Source organism: Cnephaeus nilssonii (genome assembly GCF_951640355.1).
Source record: "Cnephaeus nilssonii genome assembly, chromosome: 6".
NCBI classification, from domain to species: domain Eukaryota; kingdom Metazoa; phylum Chordata; class Mammalia; order Chiroptera; family Vespertilionidae; genus Cnephaeus; species Cnephaeus nilssonii.
Window position 1 is genome coordinate 95,708,926 of NC_137077.1, and position 22,069 is coordinate 95,730,994.

The following is a 22,069-nucleotide window of genomic DNA, read 5'->3' on the forward strand; positions in this document are numbered from 1 at the left end:
TCTCTGATGAATGGGGTCTATGCCTCTGAGAATGCAGCTGCACAGCATCTGGCAGCAACCAAGAGCCATCTGACCAATCTCTTATTTTCTAACAAACAAAAATCCAAACCACACAATTGAGGCAAATACTCAATCTTTCAAGATCTATGATTCCCCAATTTAGCTGTTTACTTTAATCAAATCACAAATGAATGACCAAATTTGGATTTGATTATGTGCCTATAAAGATAACCAAGGAGGCAACATAACTCACTCTGTCAAACGCTTTTCAGACAATGGCTGGCATTACAACACGCCAATTACATTTTTATCAGGCAGTTAAGTTAATTACCTGTGGTAAATGTGTTCGTGGGACAAGTGGAGATGGCTGTCAACATTTGCTGACCGCTTTAAAACGCGGTCTGGGGTATGGGAGGAATCAAGGTACAGTAGTATGCAGAGGTATTACACATTTGGTGTCATATAAAAGCCCGTAGAGTTTTCAGGCTGAAACCGGTGCCTTTTTTCCACCACAAGATGGCTCTGCATGGTTTCTTCTCAGAAGCAACATGGGCTCCAGGGTAAACGCCTGTTTGTGAAGGACCAGAGCCCTGAGCAGGCGGCGAAGCTGTGACTTCAGCCTCCCTTTCTGGGGAGTGAAACCTTCTCCTCTGCCCCCCACAGGCACCCAGTGCCCTTGGCTGCCCTCCATGCCAGGTAACAGCAGCATCTGGTGCCTGCACCCTGGCAGGGCCTGGGCCTGTTTTGTTCATCGGTCGGCTTCCCGGTGCTAAGAGCAGTGCCTGCACCACCTTGGAAAATTCTGGGTCTGCTCCAGTCACTGAGAGTGTCATGGAAAACCACAGGCCGAACCAGTGTAGGTTGCATGCTGTGTCAGCCTCCAAATGAGGGTGCCTGCCCTGCCTTAAATTCTCCCCCACATGCAACGGTGGCAAATCTTCATATAATTTCTAATATATGACTTAGCTGACACAGAACGTGTCAAGGACACGAGGCTTCCTTACCTGTGTAAAGGAATAATAATGTCTTCCTTAAAAATTTAGCGGGAGGATTAGACAAATACTTTGTATAGAAATTGGCCAAAAATTAACCTAAAATAATTGAGAAGAAAAGGGTGTGTGTGGCGGGGCGGGGGGCGGGGAGGGGGGTTTTCAAAGTCAATTTACAGAATACAGGAAACTTGTGAAGCATGAGAGGAAATTTAAAACATCATTGGAATTCCGGAAGCGATCATTAAGTCTTTTGTTTAAGCCCAAAATTAATGTTTCATGTGGACCAGCAAATGTTTGACTAAGGGAAATTCCTTACAAACTTCCACTGTTATTTCTGCTGCTTCATAGCAGTGGTAGGAAAGGTATTGATTTAGTCAAGAAATATTTATTGGCACCTGCCATGTGCCCGGCTCGGTCCTAGGTGCTGGGGAACCAGAGGGGACTAGGAGACGTGGATCCTACCCTCCAGAGCTTGCGAAGAGCTGCTGGGGGAGGTCAGTTAGACAAGTGTGCAGAGTGCTGTGAGGAGGGAGGTGCAGAGTCCGGTGGGGTATGGAGTAGGCCCCTTGGCCAGCTGGAGCATGTCTGTCAATGTCAAGCTCTTTGGAGGAATTGACCCCTAAGCTGCCACCTGATAGTTGACATTTGCTGCTTGTGAGGGACAGCAGGGTGCAAGAAGGATAGAGTGATACAAACCAGGTGAGGAGGATGTGGGAAGTCTGAGGGAAGTGAGAGATGGCAGGTGTGAGCAGTGAAGGGAGCTCAGAGGGCTTGGATGGATGGAAGTGAGAAAGGAGGCCGGGAGGTAATGCTGGCTTCTCTGAGGCCTTGCAAGGCACCTGCAGGTGGAGCTTTATCCCAAAGGCTATGGGACACCCCTGAAATCCCTGATTCTGGGAAGGATCCCTTAAACCATAGTGCGGAGAAAATATTTGGGAAGGTGAGTCTGGTTGTGGGATGCACCTAGAGATCAGGGGAGATGATGGCACACTGGGCGGAGATGGTGGCAGTGGAGCTGAAGAGGCATGGATGGATTCTACCCCTAAAGTAAACCAAGAACCCGCGATGAGTGGACAACCAGAAACCAAAATGGTTGTGGGTCTAAGCACTGGATGATTCCAAAGGCCCATGTGGGGACATTCAAAGAAGAGATGCAGATGCTGAGAGGGTGAGAAATCTTCTCACAATACACCTGGGAGCAAGGACAGCGATACAGGTGACAGCCGGAGGGACCTCTCCTAACTGGGCAATTAGATAATCAGTAACTCCTGGAGGCTCCCTGAGGGATGTTGGTGGGGATTTTGTTGAGAAACTAGAGGCCCAGTGCGCGAAATTCATGCACAGGGGGGTGTCCCTCAGCCCGGCCTGCACCCTCTCCAATCTGGGACCCCTCGGGTGATGTCCGACTGCCGGTTTAGGTCGGATCCCACCACAGGACAATGGCCTTATATAAACTGGCAGTCGGACATCCCTCTTGCAATCCAGGATCACTGGCTCCTAACCACTCACCTGCCTGCCTGCCTAATGCCCCCAACTGCCCTTCCCTGCTGGCCTGGTCACCCCCAACGGCCCTCCCCTGCCAGCCTGGTCGCCCCCAATGGCCCTCCCCTGTAGGCCTGCTCACCCCCAACTGCCCTCCCCTGCCGGCCTGATCTCGCCCCTAACTGCTCTCCCCTGCAGGCCTGATCACCCCTAACTGCCTCTGCCTTGGCCCCCACCACCATGGCTTTGTCTGGAAGGAAGTCAGATGTCCGGAAGATGGCCGGTCGACCCAATCTAATTGCATATTACCCTTTTATTAGTATAGATAATGCCCCAGTGCACAGATTTGTGCACATTGAAAGGAAATTAATTAGAAGGTGGCCAGTGGGGTGGGACTGGGCGAGATGGGTTGGACATACCCTGGGGCCAACTTCCCACAGTCCCTCCCTGGCCAGCCGGCCACACCTGGGGTGGCACTGCGTCTCAAAGGTTGTCTGCGGAGTGAGCAGGGTCCCTCCGGCATGTGGGGTCCCGTGGCCTGGCCTGCGGGGATTGGGCTGAAACCAGCTCTCTGACATGCCCTGAGGGGTTCCCGACATCCCCCTAAGGGTCCTGGATTGCAAGGGGGCAGTTCTCAGGTGACACACACCAGAATCAGGCTCCCTCCTCTCTGGTTCCAGGTGCGTCCCTGAGAACTGCAGCTGCCAAGTCACCACAGCTCAGCAACTCCTGTGTTGCATATCTGCCCCCTGGTGGTCATCGCACATTATAGCTACCGGCCGGTCAGCCAGTAAGGTGGAATCTCTCTTGCTCAATCTTGAGGCAAAGTGGAGGGAACTTTTCTTAACTGTTGTCTTCTAGCTCATTTGGGGCTGACCTTGACCAATGTCATAGAGCTAATTCATTCACTCTTTGTTTGAGCCAATATTTTGAGAACTTAATGTCAGTAACAATTTACAGATAGATGTACAGCACTTCATGGCTGACAAAGGTGTCCACACAGATCATAGTAACAATGGTGAAGAAAGCTGACATCCACTGAGCAATTCCTCTGAGTCACCCATTTTGCTATGTGCTTTACATGTTTTCTTTTTTTAAGGTTTTTTATTAATTTTTAGACAGAGAGGAAGGGAAAAGTAGAATGAGAAATATCGATGTGAGAACCAAACATCAATTGGCTGCCTTCTGCATGCCCCCTACTGGGGATCGAGCCCACAATGCAGGCATGTGCCCTGATTTGGTGGGAATCGAACCTGCAAACTTTCAGTGCACAGGGATGAGGTCCAACCAACTGAGCCACACCAGCCAGGGCTACATGTATTTTCTTGTTTAATCCTCACAACCTGCGAGGTAGGTACTATTGTCCTCAGTTGACTGATGAAGAAACGGAGGCACAGAGAAGTTAACTGCTGAGTTCTTATGTAGCAACTCTGTGAGGGAGGTAGGAGGGGTCTCCTCTGTTTTATAGATGAGGCAAAGCCGGTTGGGGAGAGTTGCCCAAAGTCATACTCAGGTAGTTAGTGGCAACTGGGACCCAATCGAAAGGTCTTCCTACTGCACGCCTGTAAAAGAAGAGCATGTGGTTCTGCTTAAGTTACAGGCGTGTTTCATGGATGATGTCTAGGTTCCTTGCCAAGCACAAGGACAATGGCCTTATATAAATAACCCCCAGGGCTGTGCTGGACCCATCCGGGAGAAGTAAACATTCAGAGATTAGAGTAAAATTGGAATTGAACGAACTATACATTGAGATCTGCCAGGGCAGTCCACACTCGAACTATTATGTGTCCAGTTATCACCATAACTACGCTCATTCTGGTCTTAACACGAATCTGTTTTGTTTGTTTTTTGTTTTTTTATTAGAAAGAAGCTTATATAATGGCTGGATGCTGAGTCAGAGGCCCTCTCGTCAGAACCCTCTTTGTTCAGATGCTCTCTCTTTAGTGTGAGTTCAGGACCACCAGGTCAGGAGTTATTTTATGTAATAAAAGACTTTGACTTTATGTATTGGTTATACTACATAACAAATTACCAAACTTAGTGGCTTAAACCAACATGCATTTAATATCTTATAGTAATATCTGTGGATCAGGAATATGGGCATAGCTTAATTGGGTTCCCTGCTTCAGGGTCTCTCCCAGGCTGCAATGAAGGAGATGGCCGGCCAGGGCTGGGATCTGACCTGAAGGCTCCACTGAAGAAAAATCTGCTTCTAAGCCACATGGCCATTGGCAGGATTCAGTTCCTATTCAGTCCTGCTGGACTGAGGACCTCAGTTCCTAGGTGGCTCTTGGACTGAGGCCACCCTCAATTCTTTGTCTGGTGGGCTTCGCCAATATGGTAGCTCATTCCGTCAAAGTACACAAGCCAAGAAGATAATGGAGGAGAGTCTACTAGGAAAATGGAAGTCCCAATATTCCATATTCTAGCATATCCCATCACTTTTGCCATATTCTATTAGTTAGAAGCAGTTTACAAGGCCCAGTCCATACCCAAGGAGAGGGGTAATTACACAAGGACATGAATATCAGGAAACAGTGATTATTGGGGCTATCCTTGAAGTCTGTCAGTCACAACTCTAGTTTAGGAATGAAAGGCATAAGCCAGAAGCAAGTGTGTGTGCGTGTGTGTGTGGGGGGGGGGGAATAAAGGCCACTATTTTAAATTATTTATTATGTGCTATGCATCTCACATGTATTAATCTTCTCTAATAAAATGGTAATATGCAAATTAACCATCACTCCGCTACATAAGCCACACCCACCAACCAAGCCACGCCCACCAGCCAATCAGGGCGAGTATGCAAATTAACCCAAACCAAGATGGCTACAGCCACAGAGAGCAAGGTTTCCCAGGTAGCAGAGTAAGCCAAGCTTTCCATAGCCATTGCAGGCCTAAGCCTCCACTCAAGCTACAAAGTTTCAATTATAGAAGGTAAACAAATTCAAACAAATGGCGGCAGAATGGAGCTTGAGAGAGCAGGCCAGGGTTGCCGGTGGCAACAGGGGAAGCAAAGCTTTCCGAACACCCTGGCCGGGCCCACCCGCTTAAGGCTACAAAGTTTCAATTGTAGAAGGTGAATTAACTGCCACAGAAATGGCTGCCACCCTGGAGGGAGCAGCAGGCTTGGCTCCGCTCCAGGCTACAAAGTTTCAATTGTAGAAGGAAAATAAATCCCAGATACCAGGGCCTCTGCTTGAGTTGCCAGGGGGCATGTGCAAACTACCACAGGCCCCTCGCTCAAGCCGCCCCACACCCCAAGGGAACCCCACCCTGATCCGGGACACCCTTCAGGGCAAACCAGCTGGCCCCCGCCCGTGCACCAGGCCTCTATCTTATCTAATAAAAGAGTAATATACAGATTGATCATCACTGCAACACACAATATAGCTGCCCCCATGTGGTCAAAGATCCTGCCCCCATGTGGACACAAGATGGCCACAACAAGATGGCCACAACAAGATGGCCAGCAGGGGAGGGCAGTTGGGAGGCACCCGGCCTGCAAGGGAGGGCAGTTGAGAAGGACCAGGCCTGCAAGGGAGGGCAGTTGGAGGTGATCAACCCTGTAGGAGAGGGCAGTTAGGGGTGACCAGGCTGGCAGAGGAGGGAAGTTGGGGGCAAACAGGCTGGCAGGGGGGCAGTTAAGCATCAACCAGGCTGGCAGCGGAGTGGTTAGGGGGTGATCAGGCTGGCAGGCAGAAGCAGTTAAGGGCAATCAGGAAGGCAGGCAGGCAAGCAGTTGGGAGCCAGCAGTTCTGGATTGTGAGAGGGATGTCCGACTGCCCGTTTAGGCCTGATCCCACCAGGATCGGGCCTAAACGGGCAGTCGGACATCCCTCCAGGAGTCCCAGATTGGAGAGGGTACAGGCTGGGCTGAGGAACAACCCCTCTCTGTGCACGAATTTCGTGCACCGGGCTTCTAGTTGTCTCATATAATTCTCAAAACAACCCTGTGGCATAGGTATCACCCCCAATACACAGACTAAGTTTAGAGGGACTAAATAATTGTTTCCTTGTCAAAAGTAAATGGTAGAGCCAGGATTCAAAGTAGATCTGCAAAACTATAGAGCCCATGCTTCTAACTACTGCCATCATCACTGAATTACCTTTTTACCTGTGCAGATGAATGTCTCCTATCTGCCTCCTTTTCTGGTCTCATGGTCATCCTCTCGAGCCCAGACCTCCCATTCTACTGACAACAATGGTCTCGTAGTGTGCCTTCCTGACTCCAGGGCTCTCCCTTCTAATTATACTATACTAGAGGCCTGGACAACGAAATTCGTGCATGGGGGTGTGTGTCCCTCAGCCCAGCCTGCGCCCTCTCCAATCTGGGACCCCTCGAGGGATATTCGACTGCCCATTTAGGCCTGATCTTGGTGGGCTGGCTCCCAACTGCTTGCCTGCCTGCCTTCCTGATTGCCCCTAATCGCTTCTGCCTGCCAGCCTGATCACCCCCTAACCACTCCCCTGCCAGCCTGATTGATGCCTAACTGCTCCCCTGCCAGCCCAATTGCCCCTAACTGCCCTCCTCTGCCAGCCTGGTCACCCCTAACTGCCTTCCCTTTCCAGCCTGGTCGCCCCCAACTGCCCTCCCCTGCCGGCCATCTTGTGGGGGACATCTTGTGTCCACATGGGGGCAGCCATCTTTTACCACATGGGGGAGGCCATCTTGTGTGTTGGAATGAGGGTCAACTTGCATATTACTCTTTTATTAGGTAGGATAACTTTTTCTCTTTAATACTGTATTGGTTATTGTTAGAAGCCCTGGGGGAGAACTGGGAGCTCTGGAACAGTCTGGGGAAGGATGGCCTCTGAGAAGAATTCTCTGCATGGTTGGGGAGTAGACTGATGTGATCCCAGACACCCCTTTTCTGATGGGTTCACAGCCAACATGGAAACTTGAAGGTTCCGGGTCTGGCTCGGGTGTGACTGAAGCTGGGGAGGCAAGACCAACAGTGATGGGCATTTTATTAACGCAGGGGGTGAGAGGAGAACACAGCCATGGCTCTGTAAGCTGGGTGGGCACTGAACACGCTCATTGGGAAAAGAAGATTTTGGTGAAGGGGGAGGGGGAGAGGAGAGCAGTTTCAAATATGCTGAGTTTGAGGGTCTCTAGGTATTAGATGGCTTTAAGGAAGGATTGTTTATTTTACTGGGTGTGAGAACAGAAAATGAAGATGCTATAATACATAATATATATATAGGGTGGGGCAAAAGTAGGTTTACAGTTGTTCATATGGAAAATAATACAATGACAAATAATAATGCAAGAATAAACTGTTTGCCTGGCCAAAGTAAGTCACCCAGTTGAGCTTAGAGTTAAGGAGAGAGAAAATATCTCCAGTTTCCTTTATGGGAGGAACAAAGTTACATGGAAAAGGGCAGGTGCAAAGCTGAGGCAAGTGGACACAATCTTCTAGCTAGAACAGGTATACCAGAGTTATGTCTAGGTTAACCCATAAGAACCACAGTCTTATCACTTCCAGGCTGAAGCTGTTTGCGTTGTTTGGGAAAGAGCCTGAGCCCCAGGTGGGCTAAAGACTCTTTCTGGAGTCATTAGCCAGGGGGTGTTAAGGAGCCAGATTATGTAAGGTCCAGGCTGCTTGGGTTGACCCAAACCCTCGGCAAACTCTGTGTCTTATAGAAGAAGCTGATCTGGAGAGAAAGGCAGGGATGATCAGACTGTGAGGGCCTGAAGCCTGAAGAGAGAGGGGAAGGGGAAGAGAGGGAGAGATAAGAAGTAGGGTGGGGCAAAAGTAGGTGGGCAAAAGTAGGGTGGGGCAAAAGTAGGATGAAGAGTGGGATGAAGAGAGAGAGAGAAGAGAGAAGAGAGAGAGAGAGAAAGAGAGAGAGAGAGAGGTAGCCAGGTGGAGATGGTGAGATTGACTTACAAATTATGTGGTGTTTGAGGTCACTGCATGATGTGCAAATAAAAATAAAAATCTACTCATCATTGAGAAATGTGGGACACTGGGAAAACACATTGAGGAGTAAACTGCAAAGAGGAAAGAGGTAGAGCAATGGATCAGTTCACAGGAAAGAAAAAGAGGGGAAAAAATGCCTGGCCTGCATCCTATAAGCGGCTTTACAAGCATAGTTGTTGGGAAAACTAAAAGTTGGTGGTAAAAGTGCCAGCACAGGGGGTGGAGATGAAATATAATCTCATTCATTCAAAAAATGACTGTAACAGGTGGGTATTAACAGTCCAGTATAAAGGTGAGAAAAGATTCAACACAAGGGAAACTGTTTAAGACTTCCAGAGCTGTAGGGGGAATGTGTGTGGACTTGTACCCTGGAGAGGGGCTGGAGTGCCAATGAGGAGAGCAACAAGTGGGCGCATGTCCCAGACCCCCTCTCAGCCCTCGTGTGACAGGTGTTATTAGCATCATCTCCACTTCAAAGATGTGAAGACTGAGGCTCAGGAGTGAGTATGATGGAAGAGTCCAGGTCAGGGCTGACTGCTGGACACTGGTCTCTGTTGGAACCTGTTCATCAGACTTGGACAAGGGCTTGCGTAATGATTTGGAATGAGGCAGGCTGTGAAAAATACAGACCTGGAGGAACATCAGGCCATCCATCACGTTATTCTCACCCAAGGACAGCCTTTAAACACGTGGTCTTCATAAATCAAGATACACAACATCATTCAAGCCTCTAGGGCTTTTCAAATTTTAATGTCGTCAAATCACCCCGAGTCTCTCTGATTCAAATGGATCTGAGGTGATTTCTAATGAGGCTGAGGACCCACAGATCCCACTTTGAGCAGCAAGGCCTTAGGAAGCGGTTCCCAAACCTTTCTGCAGTGGACTCACCCAGGGAGTTTCTAAAGTGCTGGTGCTGGTTTCCCACCACCAGAAATTGTAATTTAATCGGTCCGGGGTTAGGAGTTTTAAAAGGTCTCCATGTGATTCTAATCTGCAGCCACGCTTAGGAAGCACTGTTGTGGGGCTTACAGAGGAAGCATGTTGATTGCAGGCCAGGAAATGCATCCACAAAGAAGACAAACTGACAACGTGGTCAGAACTATCCTAGTTTACATTTTGCAAGGTTAGTACTTTGAATAGGGTGGTGGCGGAGGGGAAGCACGTCACCTTTACTCCGTGCCTCACAACCTGTTGAGGCCCAAATGCCCTTTGCTGTGGAGGAGGAAGCCCAGGAGCAAGAGGGACGCTGCCCCCGAGGGGCTTTCCTGAGCACGCGCGAACGGGGCGCCCGCGGGGGCGGAGCCTGCTGCCTGCGCGCCTGCGCCCTGGGACGGTACCGCAGTCCCGGAAGTGCGCCGAGTCCGGCGTAGGTTCTCCGAGAGCCGCGGGCGCTGGGCCGGGCGTGGGCCGCGCCCTCCGGTTCCCGCACGTTGCTCGGCACGTGGCTGAGCGCCAGGCCCTGGGCGCCCTGGAGCCGCCGGCGTCGGTCGCTGCGGCGGTGTTATCCCTGACCATCGCCGACGCGTTCGTCAGGGCCGGCGAGAGCCCCGCCCCGCCGCTCCCCGCGCTCCCCGGGAGGTTCATCTGCTCCTTCCCGAACTGCAGCGCCAGTTACAACAAGGCCTGGAAGTTAGACGCGCACCTGTGCAAGCACACGGGGGAGGTAAAGGGTCCGAAGGCGGGGGCCGAGGGGCCGGGCGCCCAGGCCCGGGGACTGGTGACCTGGCCCGCCAGGTGGGATCCGCTCGCGTGGGTGCGCTGGGTCGCTGGCCTGGCTTTGCCAGAAGCGTTCCGCTTTGGCACGTGGACCCCAGAAGCATCAGCCACGCCTTCCGTTAGGGAAGCGGCGGAGGAGGTAGACAGGAAGTTCTAGCACCGAGGTGTCCTTGCCACGGGCTCCGGGCTCCGGGGTTGACAGAGCAAACTTTTCCCCTTCTTTCATCTTGAGTCGTGGCCAATCACTACCTCCTGGTAATCTGTAAATACTGCACGACTCATCCCATAGACACCTGCCTTCAGCACCTCTCTCCCAGAACTTGTGTTGGAGGATAATTCCCTGGAGGTTTAGCAAGCGGCATTCAGTCATTCTTTCAAAACACAGTACCATCCTAGCCTTGGAGAGAGAGAGCAGTGAACAGAACAGGCAAGGCTTCCGTGGTCACGGGCCTTAGGCTTTAAGCAGGACAGATAGAGGAATAGGTAGGAGACGCAGTACATTGAGGGCTGCTGGAAGGTGCTGAGGAAAGGCCTCTTGTTCTGACTGAGAAGGAAAGGATCCAGCTATGCAGCCATTTAAGGGGAAAACAGTCTGGACCAAGAAAACTGCAGGGAGAACCTGTAGTGCTGGGGGCGGGGGGAAGGCAGGCCAGTGTTATTGGGGGGAGCGGACAAGAGAAGCCCTGAGAACCAGGCTTGGTGGGATCATTTGTAGGCCAGGGTACAGATGGGTTTGGAGTGTGTGTTTTACTTGGAGAGCAATGGAAATATTTTGGAGGAATACAGTTGATGGAAGTGGGACTCATGGAGGCCAAGGAATCTGCCCAGTTTCCCAGTCTTTGGCAGAGCCTGGCTTCTCCCTGCCTCAGCTAAAGGCCCTTAATTTTTTAAGTTAGAGGCCTTGCAGTCCTTGCCTTTGCTCCCAGCACCTACCAAACCTAGTGGCCACTCTAATGACACCCATTCTCCTTACCATCTCCAGCATTTAAAGGCTGACCATTTCCTTCTTGGGACCTTCTCCTCCAGTTCTCTTCCTCTTCCTCTGACCCTTTTCACTGGCTTACCTTCTGCCTCTACTGTTCTCTCGGCAGGCGTACCCAGTGACTGGGTTCACTCATGACATTCATGATCCTTTGCCTCCTGATCTTCCTCTTACCCATCCTATCCCTCCAAATCTGAGCTGTACAACCAGTATGTCCACATTAGACTTTACCTTTAACTTTAGACACGTGTGTCATATTTTGGCTATTGGCACTACCAGCTTCCTTCATACAGGAAAACTTGAAGTCTTCTTTGTTGTCCCATATCTCACATGTTAATTTGACAAATATTGATTGAGCTCAAATATTGATTGAGCCTAATCCAAGGCAAAGTTCTGTGGATCTGTTCCTTAGCACAGGCACTGGGCTTGTCCAGAATTAGGCAGCACCTGCACATTCTTCTTCCCTAGCCTTTGGATGGGTATACACATGCTGTGGTGGAGATCTGTGTACACAGGCCATGCTAACAGGCAAGTAATCTTAAGAGGGGGTGGCACTTAAAGCCAGGTGTCAGGTTAGGAGCAGAATAACCAACTGTGAAGGCTGCCGGCTTATTGCATATGCTATTCATAGAGCTAGGTCTGCTGCAGTGACTTTGTTGAGAAGTTGTGACACTGATGTGTAACTGCATGCAGGACAACCGTGTCTGGCCTTAGTGTAGCAGCTGCTCAATACTTAGTGAAAACCATCTGTGGAGACAGAGTCCATGGCCTTGCCGACTAGACATGTGAGGCCTTTAGATAATACTAGAGTTACTAATGTGGGCAGAATTGACACATTTTTCTTCTTTCCTTCCTGCTAGAGACCATTTGTTTGTGACCATGAAGGGTGTGGCAAAGCCTTTGTCAGGGACTACCACCTGAGCCGCCATGCCCTGCTTCACACTGGAGAAAAGCCTTTTGTGTAAGTAGAGAACTGGGTTGAAGCTTTGAAATGGTTGTGTGGTACATTGACCTGGTAAGAAAACTGATTGATTGTTACCTCAAGATCAAGAGAATGTGAAGCTTCATTCGCATCTCCTGACATCAGAGACCAGGTTTTAAATGTGTGGAATGAGTAAGGGTTTTGTGGGTAATTTGTGTTAATAACTCCAGGAAGAAGTTAATCTGAAGTTCTCTTGCATTTGCATCCTCTCATTTCCTTTAAAGTGTCCACTGAATGGGAATCAAACATGAAACATACACAGTTTAGACCAGATGGAAAATGATTGCTTGGCAGGTTATTGACTGCATTGTCAGGGTTTTTCTGAATTGATACACTGCTGGGATAAGAGGTAAAAGCTTGAAGAAGTCGAGCTTTTTTTTTTTTTTTTTAAATATATTTTACTGATTTTTTACAGAGAGGAAGAGAGAGGGATAGAGAGTTAGAAACATCGATGAGAGAGAAACATCGATCAGCTGCCCCCTGCACACCCCCCACTGGGGATGTGCCCGCAACCAACGCACATGCCCTTGACCGGAATCGAACCTGGGACCTTTCAGTCTGCAGGCCGACGCTCTATCCACTGAGCCAAACCGGTTTCGGCAGAAGTCGAGCTTTTAAGAGTTGGAAAATAGGGCTGGTGGAATATAGTCTTTGTTCTAGAAATTTCACTTTGGGGATTTTATTCTACAAATACACTTGTTCCTATGTTAAAGGCATGTACACGGTCATGTGCAACATTATTAATAGTAGCAAAGCATTGGAATCAAACAGTGTGCCCATCAGGGGGGGTTAACCTTTTGCACTCGGATGTCGAGTGTGACTCGACACGGTTAGCATTAGAATAAAGGAATCGAGAAAAAAGCAAGCGAGTGCAAAGGGTTTAAAGTGTATCACCATAGTGGAATGCTATACAGCTAGAAAAATTAATGCAGATGATCTCTATGAAACTAGGGAAATCTCTAAGGCATGTTAAGTGAAAAGCCAAGCAAATAAAGGGCTACCTTTTTTGTGTATAAAAAGGGAGTGGTATAGACAGGAAGAACCTATAGTTATATTTGCTTGTATATGTATAAGAAACGCTAAAAGTTACATAAAACTAAAAATGTTGTCACTTGCCTTGGGAGTCCATGGGGAATATGGGGTGGGTAGGAGCAGGGGTGGAAGGAAACATTATGTATCCGAGTCCCTTTTTATGCTTTTCTGAACAAAGTTACTGTACACTGTTACATATAATGAAAGAAAAAAGTGGGTCTGGGTACAGATACGCAGGATGAATGAGAAAAGTGAGGATTATTCCTGCTGGAACAATGTGGTATCTTCCAGCTTTCTCTCTAGCCCAGACCACCCTCTCGTTAGTTCCAGATCCCCGTAGCCAGCTGCTGGCTGGACAGTGTTATTTCGCTGTCTTTGTGGCTTCTTAAATCCACTAAGCCCATTCCGAGCTTGGCTTTCTCTTTGGCCTTCTCCTCCCTTGTTCTTGTTAGGTGGCGTCACTGTCTATCCAGTGATTCACAGCAAAGATAAGGCAACTCCTCTGGACGCCTCCTTCTGCTCTCCTCTCCAGCACGTAGGTCATCAAGCCGTTTCCGATCCCTCAAGTCCCTCTCTCCTGCTCCAGCTGCCACTGTCTTATTTCAGGCCCTACTCCGCCTGGCCTGACTGGCCCTCTCCATTAGCCTCCAGGTTGCTTTCCTTCTTAAAATAGTGTAGTTTTTAAGCACTGCTTACATAATGAAGTCCAGGTTCTTAGTATGTCCTATAAATGACCTTTGTGATTTGGCCATTTGGGCTTATCTTGACTCATTTGCTTGAATTTCAGACATGAAATTATGATCCAGCTATGCTTAACTGACCAGCAGCCCCCTCCTGTTTACCCTGCTAACTTTGTCAGTGTCTTCAGTGGCCCTGTGCCTGCTGTTTGGCTCTTGTCAGAACTTTTCCGGGCCCTATCCTGCCCCACACCTGTGTTAGGTTGGATGCCTGGGTCAGGCTTAAAGTCAAGAATGACAGAAAACCCACCTCTCTAGACACAATAGTCTCTTTTTCTCTTGCATAACTGAAATGCACAGTAAACAGTCCATGGATGATCTGTAATCACCTGGATCTGAGCCCCTTCTAACTGCCATCCTCATCTTGGGGCTTCAGCGTCACGGTCCAACATACCTGTCGGAGCGCCAGCTGTCACATAAGCATTGCAGCCACCAGGAGGGAGGGAGGTGCCGAAGAGGTGTGCCCCCTTTTTAGACACTTTGTGGGATTTAAGCAACATGGACCAGAACTTAGCCTGGTGCCACCCCTAATTGCAAGGGATGCTGGAAAAGCTCTCTTTATGTTGGCCATGTACCCAGCTGAAACTCAGCATTCTGTTCCTGAGGTTAAGAACACTTGTTGGAACTTCGAGTGGTTTCTGCCACAATGCCCCTCCTGTGTGTTTCCAGTGGGCTCCTGGGCGTATCTCCCACGGTCACTGCACAGTTAGTCTCTGTCCTCCTCCACCTGGCCCTGTGGACAGCACGGTGCTTCATATCAGTGTTATTCATTGTTTATCAGTGAATGATAGCTATGATTAGGGCTTATAAAGGAAGCCTGCCTCATCCATCACGCTGATGAAAACTTGTCACAAACAGATCACATATTTTAAAAATACTTCACAAAGAATTTAAGTAATTCAAGGCCAAGATATAGAAATGCACTTTAAGAGAACTTGAGCAGCCTGGTGATATGCCACAGGACATATCAGTTTATAAGCTGAAATCCTTTTTTTTGTTTTTGTTTTTTGGGGGGAAGTCCTTTTGGAAAGTCCTTTTGGCAGTTTACAGTGACATTTCAAGCAAAATTTAGGTTATCACATTCTAGACTGAGAACAATTTGACTTAAACATCATTTAAGCCTAAACAGGGTCTGGGCCTTTGGAATTAGTGTTTTTCACCTCCCCTCTGCCCTTTGTACAAAGGAGTCTGATGCCGTGTGCCTTATTTCAGAAGCCTTGCATGAAGTTCATGTTGTTACATGGTGATCACATCAAAACAGAGAGGTCTACATGATGTGGTTTACACTTTGGAATTTGTTAAAGACTATTTTATATGATACTTTGGAATAATTAGCTTTTATGAAATCTTAAAATTTTCTTCCCTTCGTTTGTTAATATTTGGGTTTATAATTTCTCACAGTTGTGCAGCTAGTGGCTGTGACCAAAAATTCAACACAAAATCAAACTTGAAGAAACATTTTGAACACAAACATGAAAACCAACAAAAACAATATGTGGTAAGTAAGAATGATATTCTATGCTTAAATTCTCTGAATATTTTTATGTTTATTGTCTGTTTCTAAAAGTTTCATCAACCAAATTTTGTCTGTCAAATATCTGGATTTAGCCTGGTACATGCTATCATAATAATTGTTTTATTTTGAAAGCAAACATTATTGTGCTAATTAAAGTATGTTATTGATAGATTACCCCAAATGAAAAATATCTGTCTTTAAAGTTTCTTGACAAAGAACTTTACCGTAACTAAATGGGTGAAAGTAGCAAGTTTATAATCTCCACATTATTTTTATCTTGAGTATTGTTATGAACTGTTCTTTGATGTTTTTCAAGACTAACAAACCTTTACTGAACAGTGCACTTTTGAAGGCTGTAAGAAGACCTTTAGGAAACATCAGCAGCTGAAAACCCATCAGTGCCAGCATACCAATGAACCACTGTTCAAGTAGGTACTCTCCCGGGTGAAATCTACATCGCAAATTTCAGGTGGGAGTAAACTAAAATGCAAAGGTTGGGGACAAATGTTCTGAAACAGTTTATTAATCAGTATTTTTCTGTTACCATGTATAGTGTACGCCCCTTTATATTTTGGACTATTCCAAAAGTTCCATTTTGCTTGTTTCTCTAAAAGAAATATTTAATATGATTCAGAATACTTTGTAAGATTAGTACAATTGTGGTTAAGCTTGAAGGGAAGATTAATAAATGACTTAACTATTCAAATAGAGCCTGATCAATAATATGACATGTCATTATGAAGACCCTAGCTATTCTTTACCTAAAAAACAAAAGCAGTGTGGCTTAGCCTGCACTAGAGCGGGTTTCCTGAGGAACAGGAAAGGGTGACAGGGAACATTAGATGTGCCCAGGGCATCGAGGAATCCGACTGCCCGCACCGATGGCCCCTCTTGAAGAGCATGGACTCTGGGCCTGCTGTGCTGGCGGAGCTTCCTCCGCTCACACAGGCTGCCCTTCGCCTGGGAGCTGCTGCCGGGACAGTGCTGGCAGGCCTGCTGCTTCCGGGGCTGCTGGTGGCAGTAACGCCGAAATGGCACGTCCTTCTCATTGCTCACCAGAAGCTGTGAAGCTACTGCTGTTTTCTTTTCACACCATTCCCAGGCAGCATTGTTGGAAAAACTAGATAGAAACGATTTAGAAAGGTTTAAATGTTGACCTAAGCCTGTGGTCGGCAAACTGCGGCTCGCGAGCCACAGGCGGCTCTTTGACCCCTTGAGTGTGGCTCTTCCACAAAATACCACGGCCTGGGCAAGTCTATTTTGAAGACGTGGCATTAGAAGAAGTTTAAGTTTAAAAAATTTGGCTCTCAAAAGAAATTTCAATCGTTGTACTGTTGATATTTGGCTCTGTTGACAAATGAGTTTGCCGACCACTGACCTAAGCCATCTTTTTTGTAACCATGAAAACACGGAGTATATTTTCAGAAGTATAAAGATAAAAGTGTTTAATTTGAGCCCTAGCCGGTTTGGCTTAGTGCAGTGATGGGCAACCTTTTGAGCTTGGTGTGTCAAACTTCACCAAAAAACTGAGCATAACTCGGGTAGTGTGTCACTTTGAGGAAAAAACTAACTCCAAGACTCTAGTCGCAAATGTTTCATCCTCAGGAGCAGCAAATGTTTCATCCTCGGCATGCGGCCGCGTGTCATCAGAAATGGCTACACATGTCAGTGCTGACACGTGTGTCATAGGTTTGCCATCACTGGCTTAGTGGGTGAAGCATCGGCCTGTGGACTGAAGGGTCCCGGGTTCGATTCTGGTCAAGGGCCCATGCCCGGGTTGCAGGCTCGATCCCCAGTAAGGGGCGTGCAGGAGGCAGCCAATCAATGATTCTCATCATTGATGTTTCTAGCTCTCCCTCACCCTTCCTCACTAAAATCAATAATAAAAAAAAAACAAAAAAACAAAACTGTTTAATTTGATCACATAAGCTAAAAAATGTAAAGTGGCATTTTTCTCTGTTTGTTTTGCTCCAAGTTTGGTCAGGTAATTTGAATTTTAACTATGATAAGGTCTCATATTTATATGACTGGTTTGGCTGTGGGGAGAGACTTTGGTTGGAGAGATAAGACAAAGTACTGTTTACTCTAAGTGTAGTTCCCTATGAAAACGGACTGGCTGATGCTTCGTCTTGTTAACCCAGGTGCACCCATGAAGGCTGCGGGAAGCACTTTGCTTCGCCCAGCAGGCTGAAGCGACACGGGAAGGTCCATGAGGGTGCGTACGTGGTCCTTTGTAGTGTTCACTTTACTCACACGCCAGCCACACGGTGTGTGTGTGTAAGTCTTTGAGTGCTTGCTGCTTTCTACTCTATTCCATGATCATACTGAGCAACTTGGAACTAGGCGGGGCACCATTCTGCTTGTTCAGGTTTTACACTCTTGACCAAAGAGGTGCTGTGTGCTGTGTCCATTCTTCCACCCCGCTGTCACTGTTCAAAGTCCATATTGTGTTGTTCAGAACAAGTGCCTGCTTGTGCTGTGTCTTGTGATATGCAGGTGCTCCAGCCAAGGCGTTGCTTCTTCATAGTAGTTTTAACCCCTTCTACCTACTTCCTGTGTCACTCTTCTCCTAGGAGCGCTCAAAGGGTTTAGAAAATAGTTTGGAGTTTTCGGAGCAATCAGATTAAAACTTTAAGACTTTATTAAACGGACTACTTGACTCTTACGTTTCCATAAAGGATTTTTGATATCTATATTCCAACTTCCCAAGCCCTAGACTTTATGGGATTTTTTTTTTTTTTTTAAAACAAGAGACTAGTAGCTAAGAGTGATAGGCAGCCTTATTCTTTGTTTCTATCTGGTATTTAGTTGGGTAAAACTCAGGCTGGCTGTTACATTGACTGATTAATCTAATTCTAGTGCTTTACGAAATGCCAGTTTTTATTCATAGTCTTTGTCTCTGGTTATTCTAGTTTATTTTCTTCCTTAGCTGTACCCTGCCTCTTTTTTGCCATATGAAACTTACAAGATGGTAAGACTAGAGGAAGCCAGGGGTGGGCACATAACTGCTGAGCTCTAAGGTTGGTGTTTTGCCAAGGACAAAGGACCACCTTTTTTTCTGAGGAAAAAGAGAGGCCAGCATAAGGCAGGGCGGGTGGAGGGGCCCTGAGCCATGGAGGTGGGGGGAACTAAAGCAGCTGGGCATCCATGTGCAGTATGGTCAGCTTACTGAGAACAGCAGGAAAGAGGAAGAGGCAGCCTTATGAAGTCTGCTAAGCTCATATCCTACATGAAGTACCCTGATATGCAACTGTTTGGTTTCACTGTAAAATACCACCTCAGTTTTTACTGTCACCTCTTGAGACTAACAGAATAGAATACTATTGGGAGGTAGAAGAAACACTACATATACATGTAGGTTTCCTTTTTAATTATGATTGTTGTTTACATTGAATATTCATAAAAGGCAACACACCTATCTATTTTTCTTAATAGGCTATAAATGTCAAAAAGAATGTTCCTTTGTGGCAAAAACATGGACAGAGCTTCTGAAACATGTGAGAGAAACCCATAAAGGTAAGGCATCCTGTCTGGTGTGGCTCAGCCGTTGAGCATCAACCTATGAACCAGGAGGTCACTGGTTCGATTCCCGGTCAGGGCACATGCCCAGGTTGCGAAGCAAGCTCAATCCCCAGTACAGGGCATGGAGGAGGCAGCTGATTGATATTTCTCTCTCGTTGTTGTTTCTATGTCTTTATCCCTCTTCCTTCCTCTCTCTCTAAAAATCAATAAAGGAAAAATAAAAGGGGTAAGGTACACATGAATGGCTTGGTATAACCATTTACCCCCGTAGAGCTGATTTAGTGCTTTTAAAGAGAGAAATACTAAATATGCACTTAAAAATAATAGATGTTTTGTGAGGAGCTATGCTCTTCAGCTGTTTGACAAATGAGAATAGAGACCTATGGTCCCAGGTTTGGAAGAGCTATTCTGGGTCTCTTTGAGCTACTCTGCATACTTAGCATTTTAAAGGCTATGGCAAGTAAAGAAGCTGGGGAGGTACTGGTGTTCTGTGGGACAGTTTGGGGAAGAATGCCCTGTGTACTGAGGACAAGGAAGGAAACTGGTCTATTTAATTTTCTCCCTTTGTCCACAGCTACCTTGCTGAGACCCTTGCTCCTTGGCAAGGGTGACTTTATGGCCCTAACTGGTTTGGCTCAGTGGATAGAGCGTCGGCCTGCGGACTGAAGGGTCCCAGGTTCGATTCCGGTCAAGGGCATGTACCTTGGTTGCGGGCACATTACCAGTAGGAGGTGTGCAGGAGGCAGCTGATCGATGTGTCTCTCTCATCGATGTTTCTAGCTCTCTATCCCTCTCCCCTCCTTTCTGTAAAAAAATCAATAAAAATAAAAAAAGAGTGACTTTATGTAATATAAGAACTTGGGAGACTTGAGATAAATATTCAAGCAATAAAAACTGGAGTTAGTTTCCTCTGAAATTTCTGACTTACGTAAGGTCATAAGGTTTTAAGTATTGAATATGTTATATAATTAGATATTAATGTTTTCTATGTGATAATACCTGGGAAAATTGATTAAAATTTTTTGTCTACTTCGCCAGAGAAAATAATATGTGAAGTATGCCAGAAAACATTTAAACGCAAAGATTATCTGAAGCAACATATGAAAATGCATAACCCAGAAAGGGATGTGTGTCGATGTCCAAGAGAAGGCTGTGGTAGAACCTACACAACTGTGTTCAATCTCCAGAGCCATATTCTCTCTTTTCATGAGGAAAGGCGTCCGTTTGTGTGTGAACACGCTGGCTGTGGCAAAACTTTTGCCATGAAAGTAAGTACTCACCCTCACAGGTGCAGTCCTTCCAGGGTGAGGCTTCTCGCCGGGTTCCTAGGAGCCCTGGGTTCCAGGATGGTGCCCCAGGGCCTGCAGTGGGAAGGCGGCTGAGGAGGGCTCCAAGACCTTCCGTTCTTGCTTAACTGGAGTGGCTCTGAACTAAAGCCTGCTATACAGCCAGATCTGCCTATGCCAAGTGGTTCTCAAAGTGTGGCCCTGGCCTAGGAGTACTAATGTCACCTGGAAACTTGTAAAAAATGCCTATCCACATGCCCTACTCTAGACCTGCTGAATCAGAAACTTGGGGGTCAGGGACCCAGGGATGCTTTTTAACAAACCCTCTAGGTCAGCAGTCGCCAACCAATGTGGTGGTCCGTGAGGTCCGAAGGATTGGCAACCGCTGATCTAGGTGATTCTCATGTGGGCTGTATTTGAGAACCAGTGGCTTATGGTACCAAATGCTTATTCAAAAGAGTATGCTGATATTTTAGGTATCCTTTTAGGCTGCTATCACCTAGGAGCCACCTTTTTAGACCACACTCCTGTAGGGATTGAGAAGGGAAGTGGGCAAAAGGATGTGAGGGACTACAGAACTTGGGAATCTATCTAGTGTACATCTTGGAATGATTCTAGTAGGTTGGGAACATGACTCTAAATGGAGGGGCCTGTGCAGTTTTGCAGACTCTCACTCTGGTTGGTGCACTTACAAGCACTTAAACTGAATTACAATGAAGACTGAAGCGAGAAATGAGGCTGGTTCAGCATAGGTCTGAACCATTAGAACACAACTTGGAGCTGCTGGTGGTCGGCATTATCATCAAGGACAGCAAGACTTTGGCCATATATTCCATTGGTTTGGGGATGCTGTGGACATAGCTTCAGTTAAACGAACCTCCTTTGGTTTGGAATAGTTCATTCAGAACTAGTTTTCCCCAACCTCTTACTTATGAAAGAGCTAAGAAGCCACAGGAGATCAAGATTATAAATTCCTAACCTGGGTTGTTAGAAGAGGCAGTGATCTCAGTCTAGGATTTGAGGAAGAATCCTCTCGTGGAATCCTTGTAGGTAGAGGCCACACCCCTCAACAGAACATAACAGAAAGAAGGCTGCTTATTTAAATAAATTCAAGGAGTTTTCATGTTAATAGATACCAAATGGCAATGTTTTAAAAATAGAACTTTTTCTTTCTTTCATTGCAGCAGAGTCTCACTAGGCATGCCGTTGTGCATGACCCTGACAAAAAGAAAATGAAGCTCAAAGTAAGTTAAGACGCCATAGGCAAGCTGTTTTTACAACATGAATTGCTGATTGAAGCCAGATACAATCTATTTAGAATATTTTTGACTCTTATTACTGTGTGAGTCTGCACCACTATTGAAAGCAATTGGATGTATTTATTTTCTTATAAAGGAGTGTTGTGTACCTATCAGGGTGTACAACTACTGTAAAATTAGTTCAGGTAACTTTTATTTTGAATTCTAATTTTCCTTTTTCCAAAGGTAAAACAAGCTCGTGGAAAACGGAGTTTGTCCTCCCGTCTCAGTGGATACATTCCTCCTAAAGGGAAACAAGGACACAGCTTATCTTCGCCTAAAACTGGAGAGTTGCTGAACTGCACTGAGGACAAAGTGCTCTCGACAGTTGCAGTACTTACCCTCAGCTAAATATTCAATTGTTTTCCACAGACCAGCCAGTTCAGTTACAGGCAGATCTGATTGGTGGTTCCAGACATGTAGTGCACTAAAGCAAGTTGAAATGCTTTTGCTTGTGGAGGAGGGTCTTGCCTTTGATTTTGGGGAAAAAAATGCAACATCTGTAAAACACCGTAAAGTGAAGCACAATAAAATGAGGTATTCCTGTATTTTCTCTCAGAAGCACATTTTTCTTTAATCACTGATGCAGAATATCTGATT

The 22,069-nt window shown here is 46.8% G+C and overlaps 1 protein-coding gene across 1 annotated transcript; it reads left to right on the forward strand.

Annotated features, from left to right (window-relative positions):
- Nucleotides 1-8,651: 8,651 nt before the first annotated feature.
- GTF3A (general transcription factor IIIA) lies at nt 8,652-22,068 on the forward strand (the record flags this gene model as incomplete). The annotated part of the gene is made up of 10 exons (XM_079773810.1): nt 8,652-8,664; nt 9,595-10,061; nt 11,957-12,057; nt 15,249-15,345; nt 15,703-15,791; nt 17,505-17,578; nt 18,799-18,879; nt 19,924-20,153; nt 21,356-21,415; nt 21,656-22,068. The coding sequence occupies 10 exons, from the start codon at nt 8,652-8,654 to the stop codon at nt 21,818-21,820; spliced, it is 1,377 nt and encodes a 458-aa protein (XP_079629936.1). The 3' UTR covers nt 21,821-22,068.
- Between the last annotated feature and the right edge of the window lies 1 nt (nt 22,069).